Source organism: Hippocampus zosterae, chromosome 3, assembly GCF_025434085.1.
Source record: "Hippocampus zosterae strain Florida chromosome 3, ASM2543408v3, whole genome shotgun sequence".
NCBI lineage: Eukaryota > Metazoa > Chordata > Actinopteri > Syngnathiformes > Syngnathidae > Hippocampus > Hippocampus zosterae.
The window spans coordinates 26683501-26708824 of NC_067453.1; the positions used below are offsets into that span (position 1 = coordinate 26683501).

Below are 25324 nucleotides of genomic sequence, written 5' to 3' on the forward strand. Positions count from 1 at the left end.
GACAGGGGCAAAAGTCCACGAGGGTGCAAGCAGACTGGTAAACGGGTGGACGAGGATACTGGTACACTAGGCTGCAAATACATTCTGACACAAGTAGATAAGGATGCAAGTCCATTTGGACAAGTAAAGAAAGACACTTGTCCACAAGGACATAAGTCGACTAGGATGCAAGTCCGGTAGAACAGAAGTAGGTGTGTGACGGGTAAAAAAAAAAAACTAAAAAAAAAACATTTTTGTTGGGGGGGGGGGATCAAAAGAGTCAAGTCGAGGCCTAGAGCGTCTTTTGCCTGGTGATGACCTGACATATTGGCGTATTTGGCTGGATTCACAAGCTAACGGTTATAAAATAATTGCAGTCAAAAATGTGCAACATTGTTTTTCTTTATGGACTTAAGTATTTTCTGCAATGATCAATAATCATCCCCATTATTTGTCGTTTCAATCTTGAGGTGGAAACCTGAACTTGTCCAGAGTTTTTGTCATGACAGAATTCGCGCTACTCACTCGAGAGTCTGTCTTTAAGACGACGGTGTTCCTCCTTCTCTTGGAGCAGAGCTTTCTCTGCGTCCGACCGGGCCGCCATGGAGCGCTCGGCCTCCTGCAGCGCCGCGGTCAGGCGAGCGCGGACCGACTCCAACTCCGCCGCCTGGGTCTCTCGGGTCTGACGCTCGTTCTCCAGGCGAGTCGCGGTGACGGTCAACTCGGACTTCATGATGGCCGTCTGGTTGTTGAAGTCCAAGGCGGTTTGGTTCATGGTGTTCCCGTTGGCTTTGAGAGCTTGCCTGGCCTCTTCCAGTTGTTCCTTGAGGGCTTTATTTTCCTCCTGGAGGTCTCTCTGCTTGATGCTGCTGCTGGCCTGGGAATTCTCCAGGTCAGTTCTGAGGGTGCTCAGCTGCTCGTGAAATATAGAAATCTGCTGGAGCAGCTCCCGCTCCCTGTCGCTGGCCTCCGTGAGCTGTGACAAGGCCTATGAATGTTGAAAAATGCATGGACGCAAATACTTCAGTCGCACAACGCCCTCTTATGCCCACAGATTTACGAGAATTTAAACAGACTTTTTAACCCAAGAAAGGAAAAAAGGGGAACATATGAAATTTGTAGGCCCTCTACATAATATTATCAAGCCTTAAAATATATTTCCATGTATACTGTAAGATTTTGTATTCATTTGCAAACAAAAGATGAATAAACTACTAATTCAGGTTACATACTGTATATGATACTGTAAACACGTTTAAAATGGGAAAATACACTATGTTTACTATATATATATATATATATATAAACACAGACATATATAAGGGATATATATATATATATATATATATATATATATATATATATATCCCTTATATACACACTGTCGAAATAATTATAATGTATAGTTGCATCGATGGCAATATATAAACACATGTACAGTATACGATTTGTATACAGTATATAATTTAAAAAAATGAGTATTTGAAAGTTTTTCTCTTCATTTCTTTTTAAAGTATTTGAAAAACGGATGAAATGTTCGTTGAACTTTTTTGACTTACACAATTTTTTGACCAACTGGCTTAACTTAGATACGTGAAACACGTCCACCACCATCCTCACTGACTCTTGTTCTGTAGTATCGCAGCAATGGCTCGCAAGGGTGACAAAACTACCGCCGCTGTACCTGGTGACTTTTGCTGATGTTCGTTTTGTTCTCCTCCTCGATCTCTTGCTGCTTGCGCACATGACTGCTGAGCAGATTCTCCAGCACTGTGCGAGCGCTGCGCTCCTGAGCCAACAGCGTTTGGGTCTGATTGTAGTCCTTCTCCAGCTGGAGCGATAAAGGATAAATACAAAAAAAAAAAAAACATCATCTACGGAATGGCCTCCAGAAGTCTCATGAGATGCCGACTCGCAGCTTCTGATGGGGACAACCGCACGCGTCGTACCTGCTTCGTGTTGTTTACTAGTATTCGCATCTCCTGCTCCAAGTTCAGAAGAGCCAGCTCCACTTTCTGCCTCTCCTGAACCTCGACCTGCAGCTGCTCCTTTGTCCTCCTCAGCTTATCTTCGGTGGTGTTGTACATCATGGTGGCGTTACGTCCCTTTTCCTGCTCCTGTTTTAGCTGAAATCTGCACCGCAACCGCGAGACAGCAAAGATTATGAAAAAAATAATAATACAAAGAGAATAAAGTAGTTCTCACTTGAGGTTGGTGACTTGCGTTTGCAAGTCCAGCTGAGTGCGCTCCAAGGCCGATTTGACATCATTCACCTCATCCAGAGAGTGCTGTAGCTCAGCCTTATCCGTTTCCAGGAGGCTCGCTTTTTTGGCAAAAAAGCTGTGAAGGCCTTTGGCCTTCTGAATGGAGCGCTCATATTTGTGGAAAATGTTCTGCAGCTTGACCATGCTCCTGGAGTCTGAGAAATAAAGACTAGCTACTTAGATGACGGGGAATTTGTGATGAATGAGACAGCCGTAATACTGAAGTGATCTGCTTTTTTTTTATGTATGTGGAAATCTGTTCAGTTCAATTGTTTGAATAAACGAACCGCACCAGTCACAAGTGAATCCAGGTTCTGAATGAAGAGAGAGCTACAACGATGGCCTGAAGAGCGAAAGTCTGAATCATCTGTGGTCACGTCGGATGACGAATTGAGCTCGTCAATATCTTCACACATCTCAATTTCTTCTGACTGCTGAATAAATGCAAAAATGTCGCCGTAATCGACATACAGTATTGAACTTCAGTCTTGAAAAAAAGGCACAAAAATTAAATTACCTGTTTTGTTCTCGGGTCTCTAGTTTTATGCCTGTTGCCAACAGAGAGGGGGGGGGGGGGATGAACAATTGAAAATGAACAATTTCCAAATCAAATGTGTGTCATGAGGCACAATACACACCTTGCTTCATCATCCGACATGTCACTTAAAGTGCTGTCGTCAAACAATGAGAGCTCTCTGTTGTCAGTCTGAGGGCTTCTGGATGCGTAGACCTTCTGTACAGCTTGTTCTTTGGGTTTGCCGACGCCGGAGGTCCGCTGATGTGAGAGTTGGGATTCCACCGGTACGCTTCTCGTGATATAGAGAAAAAAAAAAAAAAGAAAAACACAGACAGGGGTCCGTAAAATGGATGACAGTGACCCCATGTAAAGCAGTTATTGAGTGAAACGTGAAAAGGCAGAAAAGAGGGTTTAATCTGAAGGAACATTGCAAACCATACTGTTCTGCTACATCCTTTATTTGGCTCTCCAATAAAATCTAATGGGTTCTATTTGTCCCATGTGTAATATGTTAACATACAAATGTCAAGACTATTTAAAAAAGGAAAAAAAAAAAAAAAACAAGTGCAAGAAATCACATACGTGTCAGAGGTTAGAGGCTTCCGTGTTTGTTGGGAGTCTTCAGCCTGACTCGACGTCTCATTGAGGCTCACTGAGCCAACCTCGGGCTTCTCGATGGCAAACCCCTCGAAGGCGTTCCCACCTGTGCCACTGAAGGCACTCGGATTTTTCACTGAAACCGCAGCCTCGGGAGTCTCCTTGACAGCCTGAAAAGACCACAGCAACGGCGAAAAAAGGTTGGACCTCGTATTTTGTTTTACATGTCTGGCGTACACGGTCATTTGGAATTTCTTTGGAGAGCTAAAAGCGGGAACTCGCACTTGACAAAGAAACGCACACGGAAATATTCTTTCAGCAAATTAAGGACTACAACACATGCAAAGTCCATGCAGGATGCAATAGTCTACCGCTAACAACATTGTGGAAAGACAAACAACAACTCAAAGCGTACACTCATTTGAACATGAGATGGAAACAAAACTGTGCAAACGGAGTTAATGAAAGAAAAATGGCACTTGTCAAAGGCGACTTTTTAGATCCACTGTAGGTCCAAATCATCAGAGAATATTCCCGATAAATACATAAATAAATGAAAATCGCGGTGCATAAAAATGCCATGTGGGATGAGGATAAAGGAGAAATGAGGGTGGATAGTTAAAGAAACTTTAATCGGTCAAATAACACAACGAAAGGGTCAAATGTTCATGCTGTTTGACAAATTTGGAGCCAATCAGCATTTTTCCCCCCTCATAAAAAATATAATGAGAGAGGACAGCAAACATCGAAAGGAACTAAAGGAGCCGGGCGGTCCATCTTCTACCTCTTTCTCGACTTCCTGGTTCAACTTCACGTCCTCTTGAAAGTCTTGAAGGGCAACAACAGGGAAAGAAGCAGACTGTCTGTTGAGCCTCTGGGGCTGAGAACTAGCAAATTCTGGCGGGTTCTTCGAGTTGTTGTGGTATTTTTCAGGTTCGTCTAGTTGAGGTTTGTGACGAAGCTCAGGTTTACAGCGGCCAGTGGAGTCGACCCTGCTCTCCTCCTTTGCCTTGTCAGCTTGCGGTGCCTCACGATGGAGGGCTTCTTCAACCATGATGCTCTCACGAGCAGGGAAGCGGCAGTCCGGTATCTTCTCCTCGGTCTCGAAGGAGTCAGCAGAATCCGACGCAGATTCGTCCGAAGCAGACGCCCTCTGTTCCGGGACAGAAAGTGGGACCAGTTTCCTTGCGCGAGCAGCGAGGCATAAAATGGCATCTCCTTTCTCCTCGTCGCTTGACTGTTCTTCAGCAGAGGATGCGTTCACCTGCATTTCATCAGCGAAACTTTCTGCTTTGAACTGCTCTTCAAATCCAACGGTGGATTTTGCTTCTTTCATCTCCACTTCTTCCCAAAGCTTCTCATACCGGGTCAGCGGTTGAACATCATCATGGGGTCTTTGCTGATCTCGAACCACGTTATGGCCTCCCCCAACAAAGCCCGCCAGTTCAGACGCGCGTGGGTGACTTGAATCCAAGTCACATGACTCGAATGCATGATCTTTTTCCTTATTTTTGAGGGGAGGTTGGGGGCGGGCACAAAACAAGACCCAAAAAACAAAACAAGGCATTTCACTATTATCTTCCCAAACAATGGCCGACATTTTCATCATGTGAGTTCAGCAAAATTATTGCCAACATAGTATGTTAATTGATCGGATGTGTGATTTGCCGAAATTGAATGGAAGATGTTATAATTCCAGAGGGCACACCGTTCCAAAGATCTCATCACCAGGTGTCCCGATACGCAAGTCCCTCTATTAATGACATGAACAACCCTTTACACGATTTGGAGAGGAAAGCCAGGTGCAGATTTATATATTCATTCATTCATTCATTCATTCATTCATTCATTCATTCATCTTCCGTACCGCTTGATCCTCACTAGGGTCGCGGGGGGTGCTGGAGCCCATCCCAGCCGTCTCCGGGCAGTAGGCGGGGGACACCCTGAATCGGTTGCCAGCCAATCGCAGGGCACACAGAGACGAACAACCATCCACGCTCACACTCACACCTAGGGACAATTTAGAGTGTTCAATCAGCCTGCCACGCATGTTTTGGGAATGTGGGAGGAAACCGGAGCACCCGGAGAAAACCCACGCAGGCCCGGGGAGAACATGCAAACTCCACACAGGGAGGCCGGAGCTGGAATCGAACCCGGTACCTCTGCACTGTGAAGCCGACGTGCTAACCACTGGACTACCGGGCCGCCCAGATTTATATATATTTTTTTATTTATTTTTATATAGAAATTTAAAGTCAAACCATGTTGAAGCCCCCCCCCCATCTTCCTGCCTAAAAATTTCTCTCCATGAGTGTGAAGGAATGTGTGGTGTGGTGACGATTGAAATAAGCATTGTGTGAGAGATCAGCGAGCGATTTCTCACCTCTTCTTGCTGCTTGTCATGTTGCAAATGGCATCTTTTGTCTTCTGCCTCTGTTGAAACTTCAGAGTAGCCGAAGAACAGGCAGAGTCTTTACACAGAGAACATGTGCACATGTAGGACTACTAAGAAAAGAGTTGTGGGACTTTTTACCATCTCTGTTCGCATTCCGAAGGTGCCGATTGGCCGCCGTGCATGATGAAGCCGAAATGTCTTGGCCACAATCCAAATCTGAAGTACAACATGCAAAAGAAACAAGATTGTTGAAATGTGACTTGAATGGCAAGTTTAAAGAAATAAGAAGAAAAGTGCAAAGTGATTTACTGTCACTCTCTTGAGGCACCGCCTTCTTGGAACGAGGCTGTGGATGAGGAGCGGCGACCCGTTTCTCGTCTGCTCCGATCCTCCTCGGAGGAGCGACGGGTGCTCTTGGTGACTCATCGGGCTCCTTCTCCTTAATGGAGGATTGTGGCAATTCTTCGGGTGTCGGGGGAGTCTCTGTGCCTCCAGGCAGGCTTTTCTTACTGATATTGCTTGATGTATCCCAGTCTGATGCATCTGTAAAAGGGACGGAAAAAAGGGCAAAAAATTGACCCACCCGCTCCAACTTAAGCTGAACAATTTTGTCTTGATAAGAAGTCATTCTGACCTTCAGCATAGTCAAAATCTCCTAAACCAAGTTCCTCCATCAGGTCTGTCAAAGAAGCAAAGAAAGAAAACGTATGTATTCAAAAGAACAGAAGAAGTATTGTCTCAGGTTTGTAAACTTACTGACCTGTTTTTTCCTTGCTTTTTCCTTCACATTTGCTCAAAAGCAGTCCCCATTTGGTTTCCTCATTCTAGCAGTGTGAGAATCAGCCATTACTATTACATATATTCAAAAAACAAATAAAAATAATACAGTACCGTCATTCTGGTGATGAGCTTTTACCTCTTTTCGCATTGGATCCTCTTTTTGACCATCTCTGGTGTCTTTACTTTCAGCAGCAGACGGAACAGCACCAAGGCCTGCAAAGTGACGTCATTTCAGGTCGTAATTTGAACCGTGTTACATTCAGCCCAAACAAGCTCGTGCTGGTCTGCCAGAAGAAGTTGTTTTTTTTTTTTTTTTAACTAAGACAGAAGTGGAAACAGTTCAGTGACAACATTTGAGGGGTCAGCTATAAATTAGCATCTTGTCAAGGTGATCAAATTGAGAGTATGAAACTTGAAGCACTTTCATGAACAAATAGACAGTAAAAAGAGAAACTATGTACTTCCAATATGATGGATGGACTCCATGACACAGACGTTCAAGGAAAGATGCCATGCAAATGAGATGACGGTTAATGAAAATACCTGATTAAGAAATTTTAAGCATTTTGAACCTTTTTAGAAGTACCAAACCCAACAAGTTAATCTGCACATTCACTGAACCCTCCATGAGTGAAAAATAAATAAACAATTTTTTTTAAATAAAACCCAAGATATATTAAAAAAAACACATTTATTTACAACAGAAAAAAAGTTAATAACTTTTTAAGAGATAATTATACTTTTTTAAAAATAAATTTTTAATTGTACGACGTACTATCATGACAGTCACACATTGAGTACTAAGCGAACTAAATTTCCCACAGCACAGATTGGACAAGCAATGTCATGTGATCATCTAGAGCCAGTGATGGCCAAGTGGGCGTGTCATAACTAATTAACATCATCAGTCGGGTGTGTCTTATAACTCTGAGACCAACTCTGCGAATCCCTGGGGTTCGATCGAAACTAGGTTAAGAACCACTGATTTAGATTCCATGTTTCGTTTTGGTGACAAAAACTCAGCATCGCAGACACTTTTCACACCAACATCTAAATTGCAGCTGACAATTTTCGCTCTGACTCCCCACTTGCTATTCCCCTTTTTGGCAAACTATGAAGCAGAGTGATGGTTTGAAGAGCGAGAATGCCATTCATGAACCGTGCACGTACGCCGCATGCATTCTGTGAAAAGCGTTCATGAGTAGATGGTCAGGTATCGTGCACAGGTAACATGCCGCTGCCCAAAATCAACACGGTGACCGTTGACATTTCCTACCCACTCGCAGGCTACCTCTTTGCCTGCCTCTACTCCACCAAGGCTCGGGCATCCACCCGCCTCCTGCCCCTCTTAAAAATGAGGGATTATATAACAAGTCTACAAAAATAAAAATGCAACAGGTTGTTTTGGCTACATGAAACCACACAACACTGAAATGTATTTGGAAAACCGGTTTCTCGAACATAAAAGGATTTAAAAAAAAAAGTTAATGACAGCTTACCATCTTCCATCTTCTCTCCAACAGTATTCTGTGCGTGTACGGTTTGTTGATCTGTACGTGGCAATTTCTGGTCTTCATGCTAGTGATTAAAAAGTAATAAAAGAAGAGGGTTTTTTTTACGTAAAGAGCTGAAAGAACATTTATACCAATGTGTGTATTCAACGTACTATACCTCAGAATCACAAGAGTCCTGCTCTTCCTCTTCCCTCTCGAGACACGACTCTGAACAAACACCTGAGATTTTCAAAATAAATGCATTAATTCAAATCATGGAAATGAAAGAGGAATAACGTGGGAAGCAGATGTATCATATCATACATGTCAATTGGCAGCAGACAAGCACGTTAGCCATAACAGCGGCTTTACTCAGCTGCAGCGGCCAAGGCACTTGTAAGAGGTGGGGCTTTGATTGATTGATTGATTTATACATTGCCTAAAGTAAACAAATGCAGATTAGCAACGTAGGCTTTCTCCCGCAGTCCAAAGACATGGATGATAAACCTAACATACATGTCTGTCCATGTCCGCTCCATTTCTGTCCCAACTCCAACTATCTGCACATCTCGTTTTCGGTCTTTCTCTTTGTCTCCTACCTGGCAATTTCATTTCCAGCATCCTTCTATCGCTATATCCTCTGCCACGACCTCTAATATCCAAAGCATCTCAATCTGGCCTCTCTATCCTTGCCTCCACACCTTCTGGTCTGCGCTGTCCCACTGAAGAGGTCGTCGCTGCTTCCGAAAATCTCAGCATCTTCAAATGCGCCACATCGAAGCTCTGTCTCCTGGCCACCTACCACCTCAAAACCATACAACAAAGCCAGTCTGATTACCTCCCGCAAACTTGTTTTAATGTGAAGTTCATTGAGGACTCTTTAAATCGTCCATAGGTGTGAATGATGAGTGTGATGAGATAGAAGAGGCTCTGACTCCCTGCAGCACAGGCACGAATGACATTATGCGACACCAAATACTTGAACAAGCAAGCAAGCAAAAAAAAAAAAACCCAAAACAAACAACAACAACACAACAGCAATTTAATTTTGTTGTTTGTCTATGTGTGCCTCGCAATTGGCTGGCGACCGGTTCAGTCTGTACCTTTGCCGACTGCCCCAAGTCAACTGAGACGGGGAATAATCAGATGTTGTAAACCGCCACCTGGTGGCCAATGCATGTACAGCGGAAGGAGCCACACAATGATTACAAGAACTGCACAAATTATTTCTATTTTTACAGATACTGTTTTTTTTTAGTACAGTACAATACTGTAGAGCAGGGGTGTCCAAACTTTTTGCCAAGGGGGCCAGATTTTATGTGGTAAAATGTCGGGGGGCCGACCTTGGCTGACATTCTTTACATTGAACAACAATATTGTTCAACAAATTTTAGTAAGCCAGTCTGTTTCACATTTCCATTTTTATTTTAATTTCAACAATCTTAAGAATTTCTTTTGGTTCATTTGAAACAGGTATATCACATGCAACTGCTTATTCACTTGACTTTTTCTTAAACGGAAGTCTCCTGAGTGCAAATTGATTGATTTGAAAGATAAAATGTATCACCATGACTTTTCAATAGTCACAAAACCTTTGACTCGAACAACATGGAAATGAACAAGCAATACACATATCCACAACTGCAAGGATCATTTGAAATATGACATATCAGTCAATATAAACACGGAGTGATGTCTTGTTAACTCGTGAGTGATGCCCTCTACTGTCTAAATGCTATTACTCATTTAGTGAATGCTATTACTCATTTAGCCACTAGAGGGAAGCAGTACTCTATGAAACATCACTCACCAGTCTACGAGACCTCAGTCAATGCAACACGTGTTCCATTGCGCCCAAACTGCGGGCCAGACGGCACTGATTTTATGACAGGGGCCGAGGGCCGGATGAAATTCGGCCGCGGGCCGGATTTGGCCCCCGGGCCGGACTTTGGACATGCCTGCTGTGGAGTGTATTCTTAATATTGTTCTTATTAAACTTGAGGGTGGTCACTGAACAAATTATCAGAAACTTCTAAGTCAAGGCAACCCCTGGAAAAAAAAAAAAGAGAGGTTGTTTGAGGTAAGTGTGCATGCAATGCATGCACCCGGCATTTAATCGAGGCATGGCATCATTTAAGGGAACACTGGTACTCGCCGACCGCAGAAAGAAGGGACACCTGAACTGCTCTTACCGCTTTTTGCGTCTTTGGATGCGTCTCTTTTTTCAGGGACGTCTGTCGTACCATCCGGGAGACTTCTGTTCCCTTCTAGTTGATCATCTGAGATGTCCTCCTCCTCATCTTCTGCCAACTCCTCTTCTCCTTCCTCCTCTTCCTCCCCTTGGTCCTCATCGTCGTCGTCATCTTCTTCATCATCACCGTCTGGGTCCTCGTGACTAGCATCGTTCTCATCCTCCTCTTTCTGTATACAAATATGAGCTAATGAGACATTTTGATCGGTGGGAATGGACTGCGAGGGTAAAAAAAAAAAAAGCAGGGAAAGCTGAGTCACCGTAAACACAAAGAGACAACTTGTAGAAGATTCAAAAACCCAAAGTACAAGCAACTCTAGTGATAAATCTAAATATACATTTAGATCGATGACTACCCGCTACAAAAACGAACTGTGCCAGCACGGTGACACCTTCGCCGTGTCTTCTGAAGCTCCCTACCTCATCGGGCGAGTCCAAATCAACATCGTCAATGTCGGTGTGAGGCAACGGTTCGGAAAACACGCTTTCATCCGGGTGATCGCCAGCGGCGTCAGTTTTGCTTGACACAATAACGGCCATCTTCTCTTTGTTGAGTTTGTTCGCGGACTCTTCAACGGGAGGATGGGTATCCCCGCCTTGTGGGGAACGTTGCAAATTAGTTGTGGTGGAAGGTTTCAGCTCAGGTTGCTCATCAGCTGGTTGGCCGTGCGAGGATTTGGATGGTTGGACTCGGGTTCTAGGGGTGTTTTCGCTGAGGGTTTCTCCGCGGCCATTTTCATTGGATGACGGAGAGGGTTCAACCAACCGCTCTTCTGATGTCACTTTTGCATGAATTTCGGCAACGGTTGCCCCGTCTTCTTCTGATGAGGAATCCCAATCAGAATCTGCTGTTGATGGTCTGTTTTTGAAACGTGGAGAGGGAGGTGGCGCTATTTCATCAAGGGGCGTTTGTGGATCGTGGGGTGTTCTGGGCCATGAGCCGGTCCCTCCTGGCGATGTAGCCTCGCCGCCTTTTGGCCACGTGGTCCTGTTTGTGATGTCATGGTGTTCCTCACAGCCGTCACTGTCCGTTTCCTCTAAGGAGGAGCCCCATGATGATTTGCGTTTTTCATTTTTGGAAACGCCACCTTCCGTGTCCGGTTCGCCGTCTCCCTTTGTGCCTTCTGCCAGCATAATTCTTTGACTTGTTTGAGGATTGATCTGAGGGCTCGTTTCTTTGCTGTCATCACGCTCCTTTGACAAATCGTCCATTTGTGCGCCGCCGGGCCTCGCGCTGCACTTCGAAACGGTCGTTTGATTCGGTGACAACATGAATTCGTCATCCTCGTCGGAATATTTCGATTCCACTCTAACGGCTGACACGACCAAATCCTGGTCCGCGTCCAACGACCGTAACATCTGCGAACGTGACATACCAGATGCTCGCGAAGGATTATCTGGAGTCACACTGGCGTGACTGGGAATACGATCAGAATGACGTTTTTGTGGAGCTTTCCCACTATCAAGATCGAGTTCCGCAAGGGGGGGATTTTGCGCGTCTTCTGAAGAAGTGTTCGACTGAACAGAAGCTGTATCAGAGTCATCCTCACTCCCCTCCTCCGCCTCCTCTTCCTTTTCCTCATTATCGTCATCCTCCTCCTCCTCTTCTTCTTCATCTTCATCTACTTCCTCTTCTTCCTCAGAGCCATCATCTTCCGATTTCTGGGCTCGAGATTCGGAACTCGACTCACTTCCTGACAGTCGCTCTATGATAACACGGTTTCCCTCGACAGGTTCCGAAAGACGTTTGGCTTGTTGAAATATTTAGAGGGGGGGGCAAGGGGAAAAAAGGAGAGGAACGGCATCAAAGGAAAGCGACAGAATCATAAACATGTACCTTTGAGTAGATTAGGAGAAGGGTAGAGGTCATCTGGGAGGATTTGGGAAGGAAAGGAGCAGGTGAGGGTCCTACGGGGGGCTTCAGGGGTTTACTGGACGCAACTCTCGGGGGACTATTGTCACTGTCAGACTCGGAAGCACTCATGGATTTGTCGAGCACTGCAAAGGCTATGAACGTTATGAATTCAATTACCATCGACACCAAATCAACTATTGGGAGGATTGCACGGAAAAATTGTTGGCAAGTACCTTTTCCTCGTTTTGATTCAAGCATTTTCCTGAGGTTCATTTTTGGTGGAGTCTGAAAGGAAATTGGAACAAAAAATAAAACAAAGAAGCTCACTTAAAAAAAAGCAGACAGGAGGTTACATGCAAACAAACGGGACTTTTTACATTTCAGTACATTGTTGATGTTGACTTGACTGACCTTTTCAACACTGAGTGACTCGCAGTCGTCATCAGAGGAAGCCCATTCATCGGCGACGCCTTTTTTTGACACCCTATAATCACAGGAAAGAAGAGGTGGAAGGTGGACGGTCACTAATGTGTGTACGTTTCATGCAGTGAAAAGGAATCAAAGCTCACCGGCTTAGTGAGTGTGCTTGAGAATTCTCCTCCAAGTCTGAATCAATGCAGTGACCTTTAAAAAAACGGACTCACGACAGATGGAATGCCATTTTACGTATAAATAAACTCTTGTACGGTTTCCACTGAGCACAACTCTTCGCTTTAGTAAACATTTTTGCCAATAGCAATAATAATTATGATCATGAAAAACAGTCCTATTTAAAAGCACATCTTAAAGCGACCTTGAAAAATGTTATACATGATTTATTTTAGTCACGTATTAATCCGATATTTGTGTTGTTTTTAACCACTCGTGCGAAGTGTCAATGACTGTAAGGAATAAATACACAAAATTTATGACAATCATTTAAAACAAAAAAGAAAGAAAGAAAGAAACTGCTTTGCGGCGCTCTTCAATTGGCGTCCCACAATTGTAAAGTAAAGGGCGGGGCTTAACACATTGCAGCCAGTTAACTTGGGAACGGCAAACGGTCGCTTCCTTGCGAACAGAAAGGAGCTTGCTCATCATAAAGAGTCATATGCGGAGAAAAAGCCTTTAGCATTTGTCACACGCACCCAGATCGGGGTTGACTAACGTATCATGAGCTGAAATGAACTGAACTGAACTGAACAGCGATGGCATTTCATGATCTTGTATAAACTATTCACCATCTTTGTCGGTGGCCGGTCCTCCCACAGGGAAGTCAGTTTCAATAGCTCGGGAAGCCTTGCCCAACTCAGATTTCAACTTCTTTTTGCTTGGACCAGGATGAGACACAGAGGCTGCCTGATTCCGTAGGGTACCGTGCTCAGTAATGAGGATGGCGCAGCTGCAACAGAGTCAAGACACTGAGATTGACGGCAAGCTAGAACCTGTCAGGTTGACATTTAAGCAGAGGCTTCATTAGAGTATAAAGCACTTTTGGTGTCAGTCCTTGACTGGTCCAAATCGAAACTTACGGGTGGTGGCCTTCAATCACTGCGTAATCCTCGGCCGAGTGTCCTTTGTTATCCTTCAGAGTAATATCTGCATGAAACTGCAAGAGCAGTCGCACCATGCTGACGTGACCATTGCCGGCAGCTATCATTAACGCCGACCTGTAGTTTTTTTCAGAGGCCGCGCACAAACAAAGCCATTTATGAAGCTGCATTAGGATGGTTTCAATACTGTACATTCCACGAGTCATTATTTGTCACCGACCTTCGATCTCTGTCCAAAATATTGACGTCGGCACCTTTCTTCAACAGAATCTCGGCCACTTCGATGTGGTCCTCTTGGACTGCCACCGTCAGCGGAGAAATCCCCTCCTAAAAATTAGATTTTGCCGTAAAATGTAGATCAATACAACCGTCATTTCTAACTCATCTAATCTTATAATAGCAATTTTAAAAAATGCACCAATGTGCATGTTAAAAATTGTATTTTTCTTTATGGCTTTAGATTCTCAGTCATCCAGGTCATACTAATCTGCAAACGACGAATCAAAAGCAACTGGACAGTTTTTATTATTATTTTTTTGGTTCCACATTCAAATATGATGAGGGCAATGATGCTATATAGGCTAACGATATGAAGAAGAAGGAACAAAGTATGGAACCTTGGATGAATGGAAGATAGACTACAAAAGCACTTGGAAAATAAAACTGTTGCCTGGATATGAGAACTGATTGACACTTTAAGACAACAATAGTGAATCAGTATTCCGCTGTACCGTATATACTTCTCATCATAGTGGCCAGAAAGCCTTGATCCAAAAGCTGGTTGGTTTTTTTTTCTACCCTTATGTCCGGCAATAATGGCACTCACCTTATTCTGGGCGTCGATGTCAGCGTCATGATCCACGAGGGCGTCAACGGTGGAGACGGATGAGATGCTTGAGGCTAAATGTAAAGCCGAGTTTCCCTCTGTGTCCACCAGGTTGGGATCAGCGTGGTTTTCCAACAGAATATTAGTACAGAGTTCATACTGGCCTTGCACTGCCTGATAAAATGAGGGAGAATTGACATGATCGTGAAAATCGTTGATGTTCATCAAAAATGTCAACTTATCCAAGTGTCTCACGGCTGACAGTACCTTCATTAAGGCGGACCTGTTTTGATTGTCACATAAATTGAGCTTGGCTTTTTTCTCCACGAGAAATCTCACCACCTCAGCATGTCCGCAGGCACAAGCGAGGTGAAGGGCTGTTCTGTAGGATAAAAGACAATATTCATAATGGAATTAGATGTATATGCAATACCGGTTTAGAGGTGATGCAATTAGTTTAAAAGAGGCGCATGGGAAATTTATATTTTAAGGGCATGAATACAAACAGTTGGGTCTTTTGAGTGCCCACTTCATGATCAACTGTGAAATAAAATAAGTAAATGTGTCATCTATTTCTGAAAATGCATCCTAGTTAGCCCTTATAAAAAATAGTGGAGATAATTTACATAAGAAATGAAAAGAAAGGATATTACGTCTATTTTAATACCTAGATTACTTCAAATATATTATGAATTGTCGTAACATTCTATCATCAAGAAATAAATAAAACACAGATAGAGAAAAGAACTGAAATAAATAAAACACAGTTTATTAAATCCGATATATGTCTAATTCAGCGTTCCCTGCCCTTTGGGTTCTGTCACATTTTTACAGAATATTTGACAGGGCTAAAGCCAATCCACCAAACAGAAAAGATAATCTGACATCAACGACGTCCTCCTCTGCGGTACAAATTAAACAGGGGAGGGGAGGGCGGGTGCCAAAACTGCTTTTTGTCACGAAAATGAGCATATTACAGCGGTCGGAGGTGGAGATGGTAACTATATTAAATGTTGATTAACATTCGTACTAATTTCAATAAAAGTTCTGAAATGGCTCACTCGTTAGATGACAATAATCGTGGTTTGAAGACATTCGGGAGAATTTGCTCAAATTTAGACTTTCGGATTGATGATTAACATGGGTGGATATTCTGAAGTGTAGGTGAACAAGAAATTGGAGCCCTCACTGACCTGTTGTGCTTGTCCAGCTGACTGACATCATTGCTCTTGACGAGATGCTCCAACTTGGCCACATCTCCGCGCCAGGCAGCCTTGAGAAACTTGCCCAGGTCTTTCTCTTTCACCTCGTAGCCCACACAGAGTGCGTTGCCTCTGTCGGCCGTACGGGACGGCGATTGTTTCTTCTTGGAGAAACTGAATAATTTTTTCATGTTGAAAGCTTCGCCGCCGCTGTCTGTCTGCGACTTAAATCGGAGAGAGGGGATCACCACTCGCGCCTCTCATGCCAGACAAATAATTGAGACGTCCAAAGCGGATTAACCTCGGGAACCGTCGTTGGAGTACGACATCGTTTGACGCGACTTTCCGAAATGCGGCCACGTCGAGTCATGTCGCGCAACTTTACCGCTCACGGAGCGGAATAATTGTTTTTATTTGAATGGAACGCTTCATACGAGCCAAGAAGACCGCCACAAGTGGCGCTTCAGCGCTGGAGTACAGACGTCCTTGCGCATGCGCAGGCCCCCTATTTCTTCTTCTACTCTAGCTTTATTGACGGATTTTATCCAGCAATTTGTACTACAGCGCTGCCCTCCGTTCCGGAACGAAATAATTTAATACGTGAGGAAATAAAATGTATTTACTGCCTTATCCTTCCACTTATTTTACTTTATAAAAACTACATCCCGCAGTTCGCAACTTAAAGAAAATGTCACAAAAATGCTTACAAGAGTTAATAATAATAAATGATACGCAAAAACCAAAAATCACGACATGATATCATGAGACGAACCTCACGCTAAGTATTACGATCTTGTGGGGAGGTCGGCAATATGAAAAAGCTTACGTACAAATATATTATCTGTTTTTAAAAAATCTGAGGAATTTAATAAAATGAGATAATTCGCTGCAGACGACCTCTCATGGCATTTTATTGTCTGCGAAACCCAGTTTGAGAATCAGTGCAGTACAGTACTCTACAGTGGAAGAAAAAATATAAAATCACGTGACGTTCTTGTAGGAAAACATATAGATTCCACGTGGTTATCACAAAAAATAATTTAAAAAACAGCATACTTTACAGCTGAAAGAATACACAGATCGTACCTACCGCTAACTCAGTGGTTATGAAACTTTTTACACCAACTACGTCGCCAAAAAAAACTTCGCTCTACTAATACCGCCGACATGACAGACAACAAAATACCACAATTGCCATTGCCGCTCGTTTTGTTTTTGTTCTTTTTTTTCCTACATAGTTGGGGTCGGAAAAGTCACTAAATTAACAAAAGTGAAAATAGGTTGCTGCTCTACATACTGAGTACTGTTTTTTATGTAATTAATGTATTGTTTGAACTGCCTTTGTTTCTATACGTCTGCTTTTTACTTTCTATACAACACTTTGTATGTAGATTTGGTTGTTTTTAAATAAAGTTGAGTTGAGGATGTAACCTGTGGGCCGTATTATGCCCAGGTCTGTTCTCATTCCTGTGACTGAAGTGTATTCTATTGTACGTGTGATATCACTGCGAAACACTACATCTGTGAGTATGAAGAGCAACAATGGCTGCAGTGGATCGTAAACTGTAGTCGGAGGCTTTATAATTAAGGAATAAATGAATGGCGGGAGTAGCCCAAGGCTTCCGGGGTCTGGGAGCTGACGGATTGTGTTTGACTACATGCAATTAGCTTCCTGAAACAAACAAACAAAAAAACCTTCCTCACATATGTGCAAAGACAACACTTTTAGCAACCATTGTTTCTTTAGATGCAGGCATTTTTCTTTCTTTTATTGTATCCTGCCTCCAATGACAAGAATCCAGAGCTCATTGTTGCCGCAAGATCTATACTTACAGACCCGCTCATATATAATTTGGCAGAGTGGGTCATTATCTGAGGAAACAGAAGCTAACTCATTGAGGAAACCACTTTAGTTGGGTGTGTCCCAGTAGGTTGTCCTGCTTAAAAGGCCGCATGCAGTTTTTACAGGGATCGAATGGCCATCAGTCCTGCTGCCGAAAGGCCTGGTGGTGTTGCCCGCAGCCTTTCGACAGCAAAAGACAAAGTTGGTTCAGGTCAGTTGTGGATGTGTGTGTGTGTGTCTGTTGGTGGGACGGAGGGTGGAAGCACAACACACACCTGAAAATTATAAGAAAAAGCAAAAACCGGATGCAAAACCAACGCTAATGTGTTCCAACAACAAGTGTGAGGAAACATCTGCTACTAGTTGTTCCTTTTGTGTCTCATTCAGACGGAAGATTGTGGAGGGGGGACATAATACGCCAAAGTGGATTCTATTTGAGACCTTAACCTTCAAATGACTATAATTAGTACTTTGACATTTAGCGTGAGTGAGTTTCAAGTAGAACGTGCAGGCAGGGGCTGCCTACCGGGGTTATGGGACATCCACCTCTTTCATTTGCACCTGCAATTTTGGGGGGCATCATGTTTATGTGCTTTTCCCCGGGCGTCAAGTGTAACAACTAGCGTAGTTGTGTTCCCTTTGTTTAGAAAATATATACAGTCGTCGGATTCCAAGGTGCCAGTGAGGCGTTTTGGTTTTACAAATAATTATAATTCATTACTATTTTTCATTTGCTGATCAATGACAGCTGGGATAGGCGCCAGCACGCCCGCGAGTCCGCGACCCTCGTCAGGATAAAGCGGATTAGAAAATGTACGGACAGATGGATAGTTTTAGTTTTGCCACATTTGGCCACTAGACGGCGCCATGGCACCACGCATGAATCGACTGTCGCGACATCTCTGGCGTTGCGGTATTGCAGCCAACCGTTCATTAAAATGACAATTGATTTGATCTTGTCAACATAAACAACCATTACATCATTATAAATACAACCAATCAAATTTTAATCAAATCAAAGTCAATCCATTGTGAAATAATGGAAATCTATCCTTAACGAGAGTTTTGATTGTTTCAGCACAATGTGAATGTCGATATATATTTTTTTAAATAACACCATTACACCAACGCGAGTTCAATTCTGAGATCTGAACCTGTATGCGCGCCGAAGGCAAAACAGGACATTTCACAAAATTATGTCATATTGCGCCAAACACACACGAGCGAAAGAAACGTTTACCAAAGTAGTTTCTCACTTTGTTTCACCGAAGTTGCTCTTATGTTTTGCACCGCTGGGGGACGCTGTGTGCCCACCATCCCAACAGGAAGGCGTTGGCCGTCACTTTTTTTGTTTTTCTTTGCACCTGAAGTTATCAGAATGGAGAATCTACCCGGGGGTTTATGAAACCTGGTTTGGATTCAATTGAAGATGCAATCATTCTAAGATGTAATTAAATCCCAACCCACGCGACTCTGTTCCCACAAGCATTTGGCACACATTTGGTGTGGTTATAATGCAACTCTACTACTACTGCAATACAGCACACTTCAAAGCAGGTAGAAGGTGTGACAAGAAGCCTCACAAAAAACAGTATTGTATGCATTGTGTAACGTCAGCCGGTTGTTTACGCTCAAGTTGACGCTGAGCGTTAGGAAGTAAAAAAAATCTCAAGAGGAGGTCTGACGTTGCAAGATTGGAGTGAAGCCTGGAGGCAGTGCTGTGTTGTTGTAATATGGGAAATACTGATACATCTAAAAAAAATAAATTAAAGCATATTTTTCTGATGCCAATGGTATTTTATTGATCTGATAATTTATCAAATTATATAATAAGAATCTCTCAAGCAAATAATGAGGGTTTGGCACTCTGCTGTCAGTGGTGGCAAGTAAGGAAGTACAAATACAGCACTTTGTTATTTCCCTTGTACTTAAATGCATTTTTCAGGTATCTGTAGTTTACTCGAGTATTGTTCCCCCCGCACCCCAAGGACTTTTTACTTTTATGGTGGTGTAGTCTGCTTTTTTTGTCAATACGCAAAATGTACTCATTCGACTTCTCTACTGTGATTGATTGGTTGATTGATTGATTGGATTGATTGATTGATTGATTGATTGATTGATTGATTGATTGATTGATTGATTGATTGATTGATTGATTGATTGATTGACGTAAACTAAAGAGCAATAGCGAAGACTACAACAGATTTGGAGATGTTTCCAATCCATGGCCTTAATTAAGAAAATTGTTTTATGTGTGTGTGCGTGTGCGTGTGTGTGTGTGTGCGCGCGATTTAGCACTAGTATATGTTCTGTTACGTGAATGCATAGCGTGTATACTTTTGCTGCTCTGTCTGCTATATGCCTGAAAAGCAGTGTTCCAAATAGATTTACTGCAATGTATGCCCCCACCCTTCCCTAAAACAGCCTCCCATTCAAATCCAAATTCCTTTTCCCTCAAATTGCTCTCTGAATTTTGGTAAAACCCCTCAGGTAATCATTTTCATATTCAACGATACTTGAATGAAATTTGGTCATTATAGTTTGGCTTATGCTAAAATATGTCGTCACAACAATCTATATTTATATTCACTATTAGCTTTTTGTTGGTTTCTGGTTTTTTTTTCATGGAAAGCTTCCAAGCTGTAAATTCCCATAATTTTACAACCCCATAAATAATGAAATGCTCTTTCGCTTTTTGTGACATCTTTGCTTGGTTGTGTGCCGTGAAAAAAAATGTTTTTGACGATTGGGAAACATTGCGTGGAGGCAGCGCGGAAACACGCGGGCAGCTCAGTGTGTGTGTGTTGGGGTGGAGGGGGGGGGGGCGTGTACGTATGTGTGTTTTGGAGGCAGAGGGGGGGGGGGGTTGGACTTGAAGCAGCCAATCACTACGTCGTCCGAGGTGTCGGCTCTGACTGACGGCTTGACTCGAGGTTATATACTCTCTGACTTTTACTAGCACGGTACATTTAAACACGCGCGCAGCGTGGCAAACACACACGAGGAATCCGCATTGGAAATCTTGTGCTTATTTTTGTTTTTGTTGTTTTTCAAATCGCTGTATTTTTGTGCCTTATGGGGGACATGTCTCACGCCCAGTTATCGAACCTCGCCATGGAGAGGCTGATGGCCCGGAGGACCTTCCCCTTCCACAAGCGCACCGGCGTGTGTCGGAACCTCTTCGGACCGGTGGACCACGACGAGCTGAGTCGGGAGATGAGCGTCAAACTGCGGGAGATTTCCGAGCGCGACCGGCAGCGGTGGAACTTTAATTTTGAGGCCAACACCCCCCTGGATGGAGACTATGAGTGGGTGGAGGTCTCCTCGGACAGCACCCCAGCCTTCTACCAGGGCTCGTCCCAGCTCAGCGTGCCCGCGACGCCCGTCAAGCTGCACCCGGACGCGCTACAACGTCTAGCCGCGCCCGAGGGGAGCGCCGGCGCGCCGTCCGAGCTCAACCAAGAGAACCGCGCGGACAAGCTCAACTCTCGGAGGTTGGCCCACAGACGGGCCCCTTGTGGCGGACAGAAGAGGCCGACCACGGCCCCCGCGGATAACAACACGCACATCACAGGTAGGTTGAGGCAGCATCCAGGCTGAATAATCATTAAATGATACTACGGGGCGAAATTTCGAATTTAAGAACGCCGCCTGAAATGTTCTGCTTTGTTGCGTTTAGATTTCTTCGTGAAGCGAAAGAGGGCCGCGGAGAGAAAGTGTGTGGAGCTGAGCCATCATTCCAAGTCTCCCATTCCCATGGAGCAAACCCCGAGGAAAAGGATCCGTTGAAGGTACACTTCTAAAAACAATGTCAATACCTATTGCTTACTTGTTAAGTCCTCGAATTACATCGTGTTATTTAGTACAAGTCAAGACTGTTATATCTGGTCTTTTCTCTTTCACTGCCCAGCCTGACCGTGTTGATTATTTCAGTCAGTCATTTTGGTTGTTAAAAATCATTATCAGGCTTTTTAATATGAGCCCTTTCGGCTTTATTTTGAAGATCAATGCTTTTTTGCTTCTAAATCGAATTTTCATTATATTTACTATGTCATTATTATTAGTCGTCTTAAGGTCTTAAGGCCGTTTACCTGATCTTTGTCTGTTTTATCTTGAAAATCATAACTATTTACAATTTTTGGGACATGTTACCGATTTCAGTAGGCAAACATTTTGTCGTATTTCATCATTATTGTCATCTACATGAGTCGACTGATCAATTTTGCTTTGCTTTGAAAATCGTTATTGCATAATGGGTTGTGTTGGGGTGATTCCATCTGGTTATTTCATCGATTTTATTTCAAAACCTACTATGTACTACGATGGGTGGTGTTACGGTTATTTCTTGAAGCTTTAAATAATCAATTGAGGTTCAAGATTTTGTTTGTTTTCTTCGCCGTATTTTGAAAGGATTTAACACGTCCCAAAAAAAGCGAAGTGTGTGTGTGGGGGGGGGGCGTGAAGGGGAGGTCGAGGAGGGAGGGGCAGGGCGGAGCGATAGTAAGGGCGAGTGGGGGAAGGGTATGGCGTCACGCGCTGTGGCGGGAAAAAAGGGTACCGCCCCCTTTGCTGAGCTTGCATCCTGGCGAGGCAGACACTCGTCTCGCTTGTTGTGTTTCTACATTTTGTTCGTCGAGGACACCTCACAATTTTCTTTTTCCCTCCCCCCTCCTCCTCAGGTGGATTTTTGCACTACTGCTTGCGCGGGCATGTATGACGGAGGAAGGAAAGTAAAGGAGGAGGAAGGGGTGAATGGACGATAGCCGGCGGAACCACCACCCCGCCTCCCCACCCTGGTGCGGTGGAGCAGCGCTGGCCAGACACCACCGGCCTCTCAGGATTGAACCGGCCGAGCTCTCGGTGTGGGGAGTGATATTTTTTTTTCTATCCAGTACAAATGTAGCATTCATTGTTGCTGCCACTCGACAGTGTTTTTAACATCTGTGCAATCCGTAAGAAAAAAAAAGACTTTCAATTGTCTACACTGGCCAAAAGTGTACAGCTTTATAGAGACATCAGCCTATAATTAAGTAATGTGTCTTTGGGTTATATCTTCTATGTATATTTTAAAACCTATTTTAACTTATAATTTATTTATGTTTCTTTTATACGCGTTAAGTGAATTCTTGATTTAGCCGTACGGCGTATGTTATTTTATTATTTTTCTGTTGGTGGTGTATTTGCAATCATGTAGCTTGTAGCGTACACTAGTTGTCTTTGTGTCTCTGAGCCATTTTTTTTGGTTAAACATGTTTGTTCTCCATGCAAATGCTATCATGAGCAAAAAAAAAGTGAGAATAAAATGTTTTTTATGAAATCAACGTTTGCATTTCTTGTCACTGTTCTTTTCTATTGAGTGAGTGGATTACACTCCATCCACAGAGGGACTCAGGTGCTGATAATATACCTTGTGCGAGTGGGGGTGGGTGCTTTTTTTTTTTTTTTTTTTTTTTAAAGGGGCCTGTATTGAGACTTGAGCAGCATGGCAGCTGTGGGATATAGGCTGGGATTTAAAGGCCCTTTGGCCCTCTATAGAAGCAGCAGCTGCCTTTGGATCCCCGCATTGTCCGCAAACCGAGAGACTCCCCCACATGCAGCCGCACTCAACGAGCCCCCTAAAAGACCCACTCACACACTTACACACACACACATACACTCTGTTTACTCCACTGTGGATACACCGGGCGTGGAGACCACCTGCCAGAGCTGGAAAGGAGAAAAACCTAAAGTCTTTGTAATTGGGCTCTTCTATTGACACGTAGCATTCAGCGGGTCCTACTTGTAAGTTTACACTAAAATGAAAGAAGCCAAATGCGCAGCGAGCGCATGATGCGTCCGTCAACATCGAAGTGTGGCGTCGCAGCTTCCACTGAGCTGTTTTTAGGGAACCACTTGTCAATTCTGTATCCGAACTATAATGCTGTTGACACAGGATATAGCCCACATAGCATTATGTCAAATAGTAAATACGTCACGATTAGTCGCCAGCATCCATGTCAAATAACAGCCTCCCTGTTTCTCGCAGAATCAGATTAAAGTTAACCTCCAAGCCTTTTGAACAGCCTTTCGATGAATTCATGTGGCAGTGCATTATTATTCCCCGCGTCGTATTGAAAACGGAAGATGTGAAGATGGAGTCTTTCATGGCGACGACTGTTTGCGCCGGCCGGCATATAATCGCTCCGCATGTGTCAGTGCTCCTGAATCGACGTCAGCAAACCTTGCGAGACGTTGGATCGGACGGCATCTAATGAATGAATCCAAAAGTCTCATGAATCATTTAAAGAATGAGGAGTGACATTTTATTTCGTGCTGTTCTACTAAACGCAGGTAAACATCTCGGTGACCTTGAAAGTCAATCATGTTTTGTTTTTTTTAAACACAACCCATGTCAGAAAGGCTCTTACGAGTTGACACGGCATCTTCTTTTAAGTTTATTGACATATTTCCGTCCACGCATGCCCGGCCGCATTATGCTAATTATCCAAAGCACGGCGCGATTGCTCGAATGGCTTTGACTGTGTGACATGATAAAAATGGAGACTTTTGATGGCAAGGCTGACTTTGTCGGCTCTATGCAGCCGTAAGCCGCCGGGGCTTGTTCTGATTTCCAACACAAAGCGCTCTCGCGCTCCTTTCTTTGCTTTTTGTTGCCATATGGCAAATCCATGTAGACATAGCCAAGACCCATTCAGTCGGCCACAGAATGTCCCGCATCAGAGAACAAAAGACACTTTGTCTGGCTGCTCCATTGATACCAATGGCCGAAAAAAAAATATTATAATTAATCTATGGCTATATCCAGCTAATTACCGCACATATGCCCGCGGGAAGCCGCGGGGGTCATTGAGTAGACTTTTAAAATCTCAATAGTTTACATGTTAAAGACAACAGCTGTTCATGTGTTACTTTAATGAAGTGTTGGAGAAGGGACACATTCGGGGGCTCGGGTACCTCCCCTTCGGAGTTAATGGGGGTCACCTTCCAGTTTTTCCCTCTCTTCAGCTGTGCAACCACATAAAATACAATGCGAGCGCTCCTGCTAAAGGCAGTTTGTCCGTCCGTCCGTCCATCCAATTTTTCATACGTCTTAATATGATCTATGCGCAGGAAGTGGCTGTTATGACTCAATTTGGGCCACTTTGATGGCCACAAAGGGAGAAGATGGCAGTTCTCACTAACAAGCCTTCAATGGAATATAATAACACAAGCAGCTGCCGATGTGGGGTGAAGGGGTGGGGATCACTCTCGTGAGGCCCTCGCCCGCCGTGTCCCATATGACCTTTGAACGCAACGAAGAAGTCTCGCGTTGGCGTATTTGTGCGGGATGCGTTACCTCATCGTGACATTTCTGCAATGGGATCGTTTAAGGGAATCACGAGCACGAAAACATGAAAAGATATTAAAGTTCAGATGTTCTAGTGGGCTTTTTGTGAACTTTTTGGCCAAAAGTCGGTGTTGGTGTCGGTGCAAAAACAACACTGCTCATTGCCAAAAGAACAGCATACTTACAGTGTCACAAGGTGATGGCAGCATCATGCTCTGAGGTTCGTTTTCCTCTTCGAGAGCTGAGGCCTTCGTCAAGGTGGAGGGAATTGTGAACTGCTCCAAATACCAGTCAGTGTGATTACCGCTGCTAGAAAGCAAAAAAAAAAACAACAACAAAAAAGTCTACTAGAACAGCAGACGTTTATTCAGGGTTAATCAGATGCACTTGAAATGATTGCAGACGTGTGCAACATGAGGTTGAATGTGATTGGAGGATACAACCACATCCCGGTTAAGAGAGG

General features: G+C 43.7%; 2 protein-coding genes across 2 annotated transcripts in view; one reads left to right on the forward strand and one right to left on the reverse strand.

The window, feature by feature from the left end:
* si:ch211-272n13.3 (ankyrin repeat domain-containing protein 36A) overlaps window positions 1-25324 on the reverse strand; it is a 77369-nt gene that overhangs the window by 5086 nt on the left and 46959 nt on the right. Inside the window, exons 2-32 of the mRNA XM_052061955.1 lie at window positions 25047-25170; window positions 15683-15915; window positions 14757-14871; window positions 14490-14663; window positions 13884-13990; window positions 13643-13780; window positions 13352-13512; window positions 12701-12770; window positions 12543-12615; window positions 12365-12416; window positions 10697-12027; window positions 10218-10446; window positions 8204-8265; window positions 8032-8110; window positions 7809-7907; window positions 6669-6745; window positions 6513-6576; window positions 6387-6431; window positions 6062-6295; window positions 5891-5968; window positions 5741-5799; window positions 4622-4861; window positions 4142-4510; window positions 3343-3527; window positions 2882-3049; window positions 2761-2791; window positions 2536-2677; window positions 2185-2398; window positions 1929-2112; window positions 1664-1810; window positions 505-967 (exon numbers count right to left, since the gene is read on the reverse strand). Of these exons, the coding sequence (XP_051917915.1) occupies window positions 505-967; window positions 1664-1810; window positions 1929-2112; window positions 2185-2398; window positions 2536-2677; window positions 2761-2791; window positions 2882-3049; window positions 3343-3527; window positions 4142-4510; window positions 4622-4861; window positions 5741-5799; window positions 5891-5968; window positions 6062-6295; window positions 6387-6431; window positions 6513-6576; window positions 6669-6745; window positions 7809-7907; window positions 8032-8110; window positions 8204-8265; window positions 10218-10446; window positions 10697-12027; window positions 12365-12416; window positions 12543-12615; window positions 12701-12770; window positions 13352-13512; window positions 13643-13780; window positions 13884-13990; window positions 14490-14663; window positions 14757-14871; window positions 15683-15915; window positions 25047-25170 (5747 nt within the window). The remainder of the gene's footprint in view (window positions 1-504; window positions 968-1663; window positions 1811-1928; window positions 2113-2184; window positions 2399-2535; window positions 2678-2760; window positions 2792-2881; window positions 3050-3342; window positions 3528-4141; window positions 4511-4621; window positions 4862-5740; window positions 5800-5890; window positions 5969-6061; window positions 6296-6386; window positions 6432-6512; window positions 6577-6668; window positions 6746-7808; window positions 7908-8031; window positions 8111-8203; window positions 8266-10217; window positions 10447-10696; window positions 12028-12364; window positions 12417-12542; window positions 12616-12700; window positions 12771-13351; window positions 13513-13642; window positions 13781-13883; window positions 13991-14489; window positions 14664-14756; window positions 14872-15682; window positions 15916-25046; window positions 25171-25324) is intronic.
* Window positions 20476-22855, forward strand: cdkn1cb (cyclin-dependent kinase inhibitor 1Cb). The gene is made up of 3 exons (XM_052062208.1): window positions 20476-21108; window positions 21214-21325; window positions 22214-22855. Exons 1-2 carry the CDS (start codon window positions 20610-20612, stop codon window positions 21321-21323), a joined length of 609 nt encoding a protein of 202 aa, XP_051918168.1. The 5' UTR covers window positions 20476-20609; the 3' UTR covers window positions 21324-21325; window positions 22214-22855.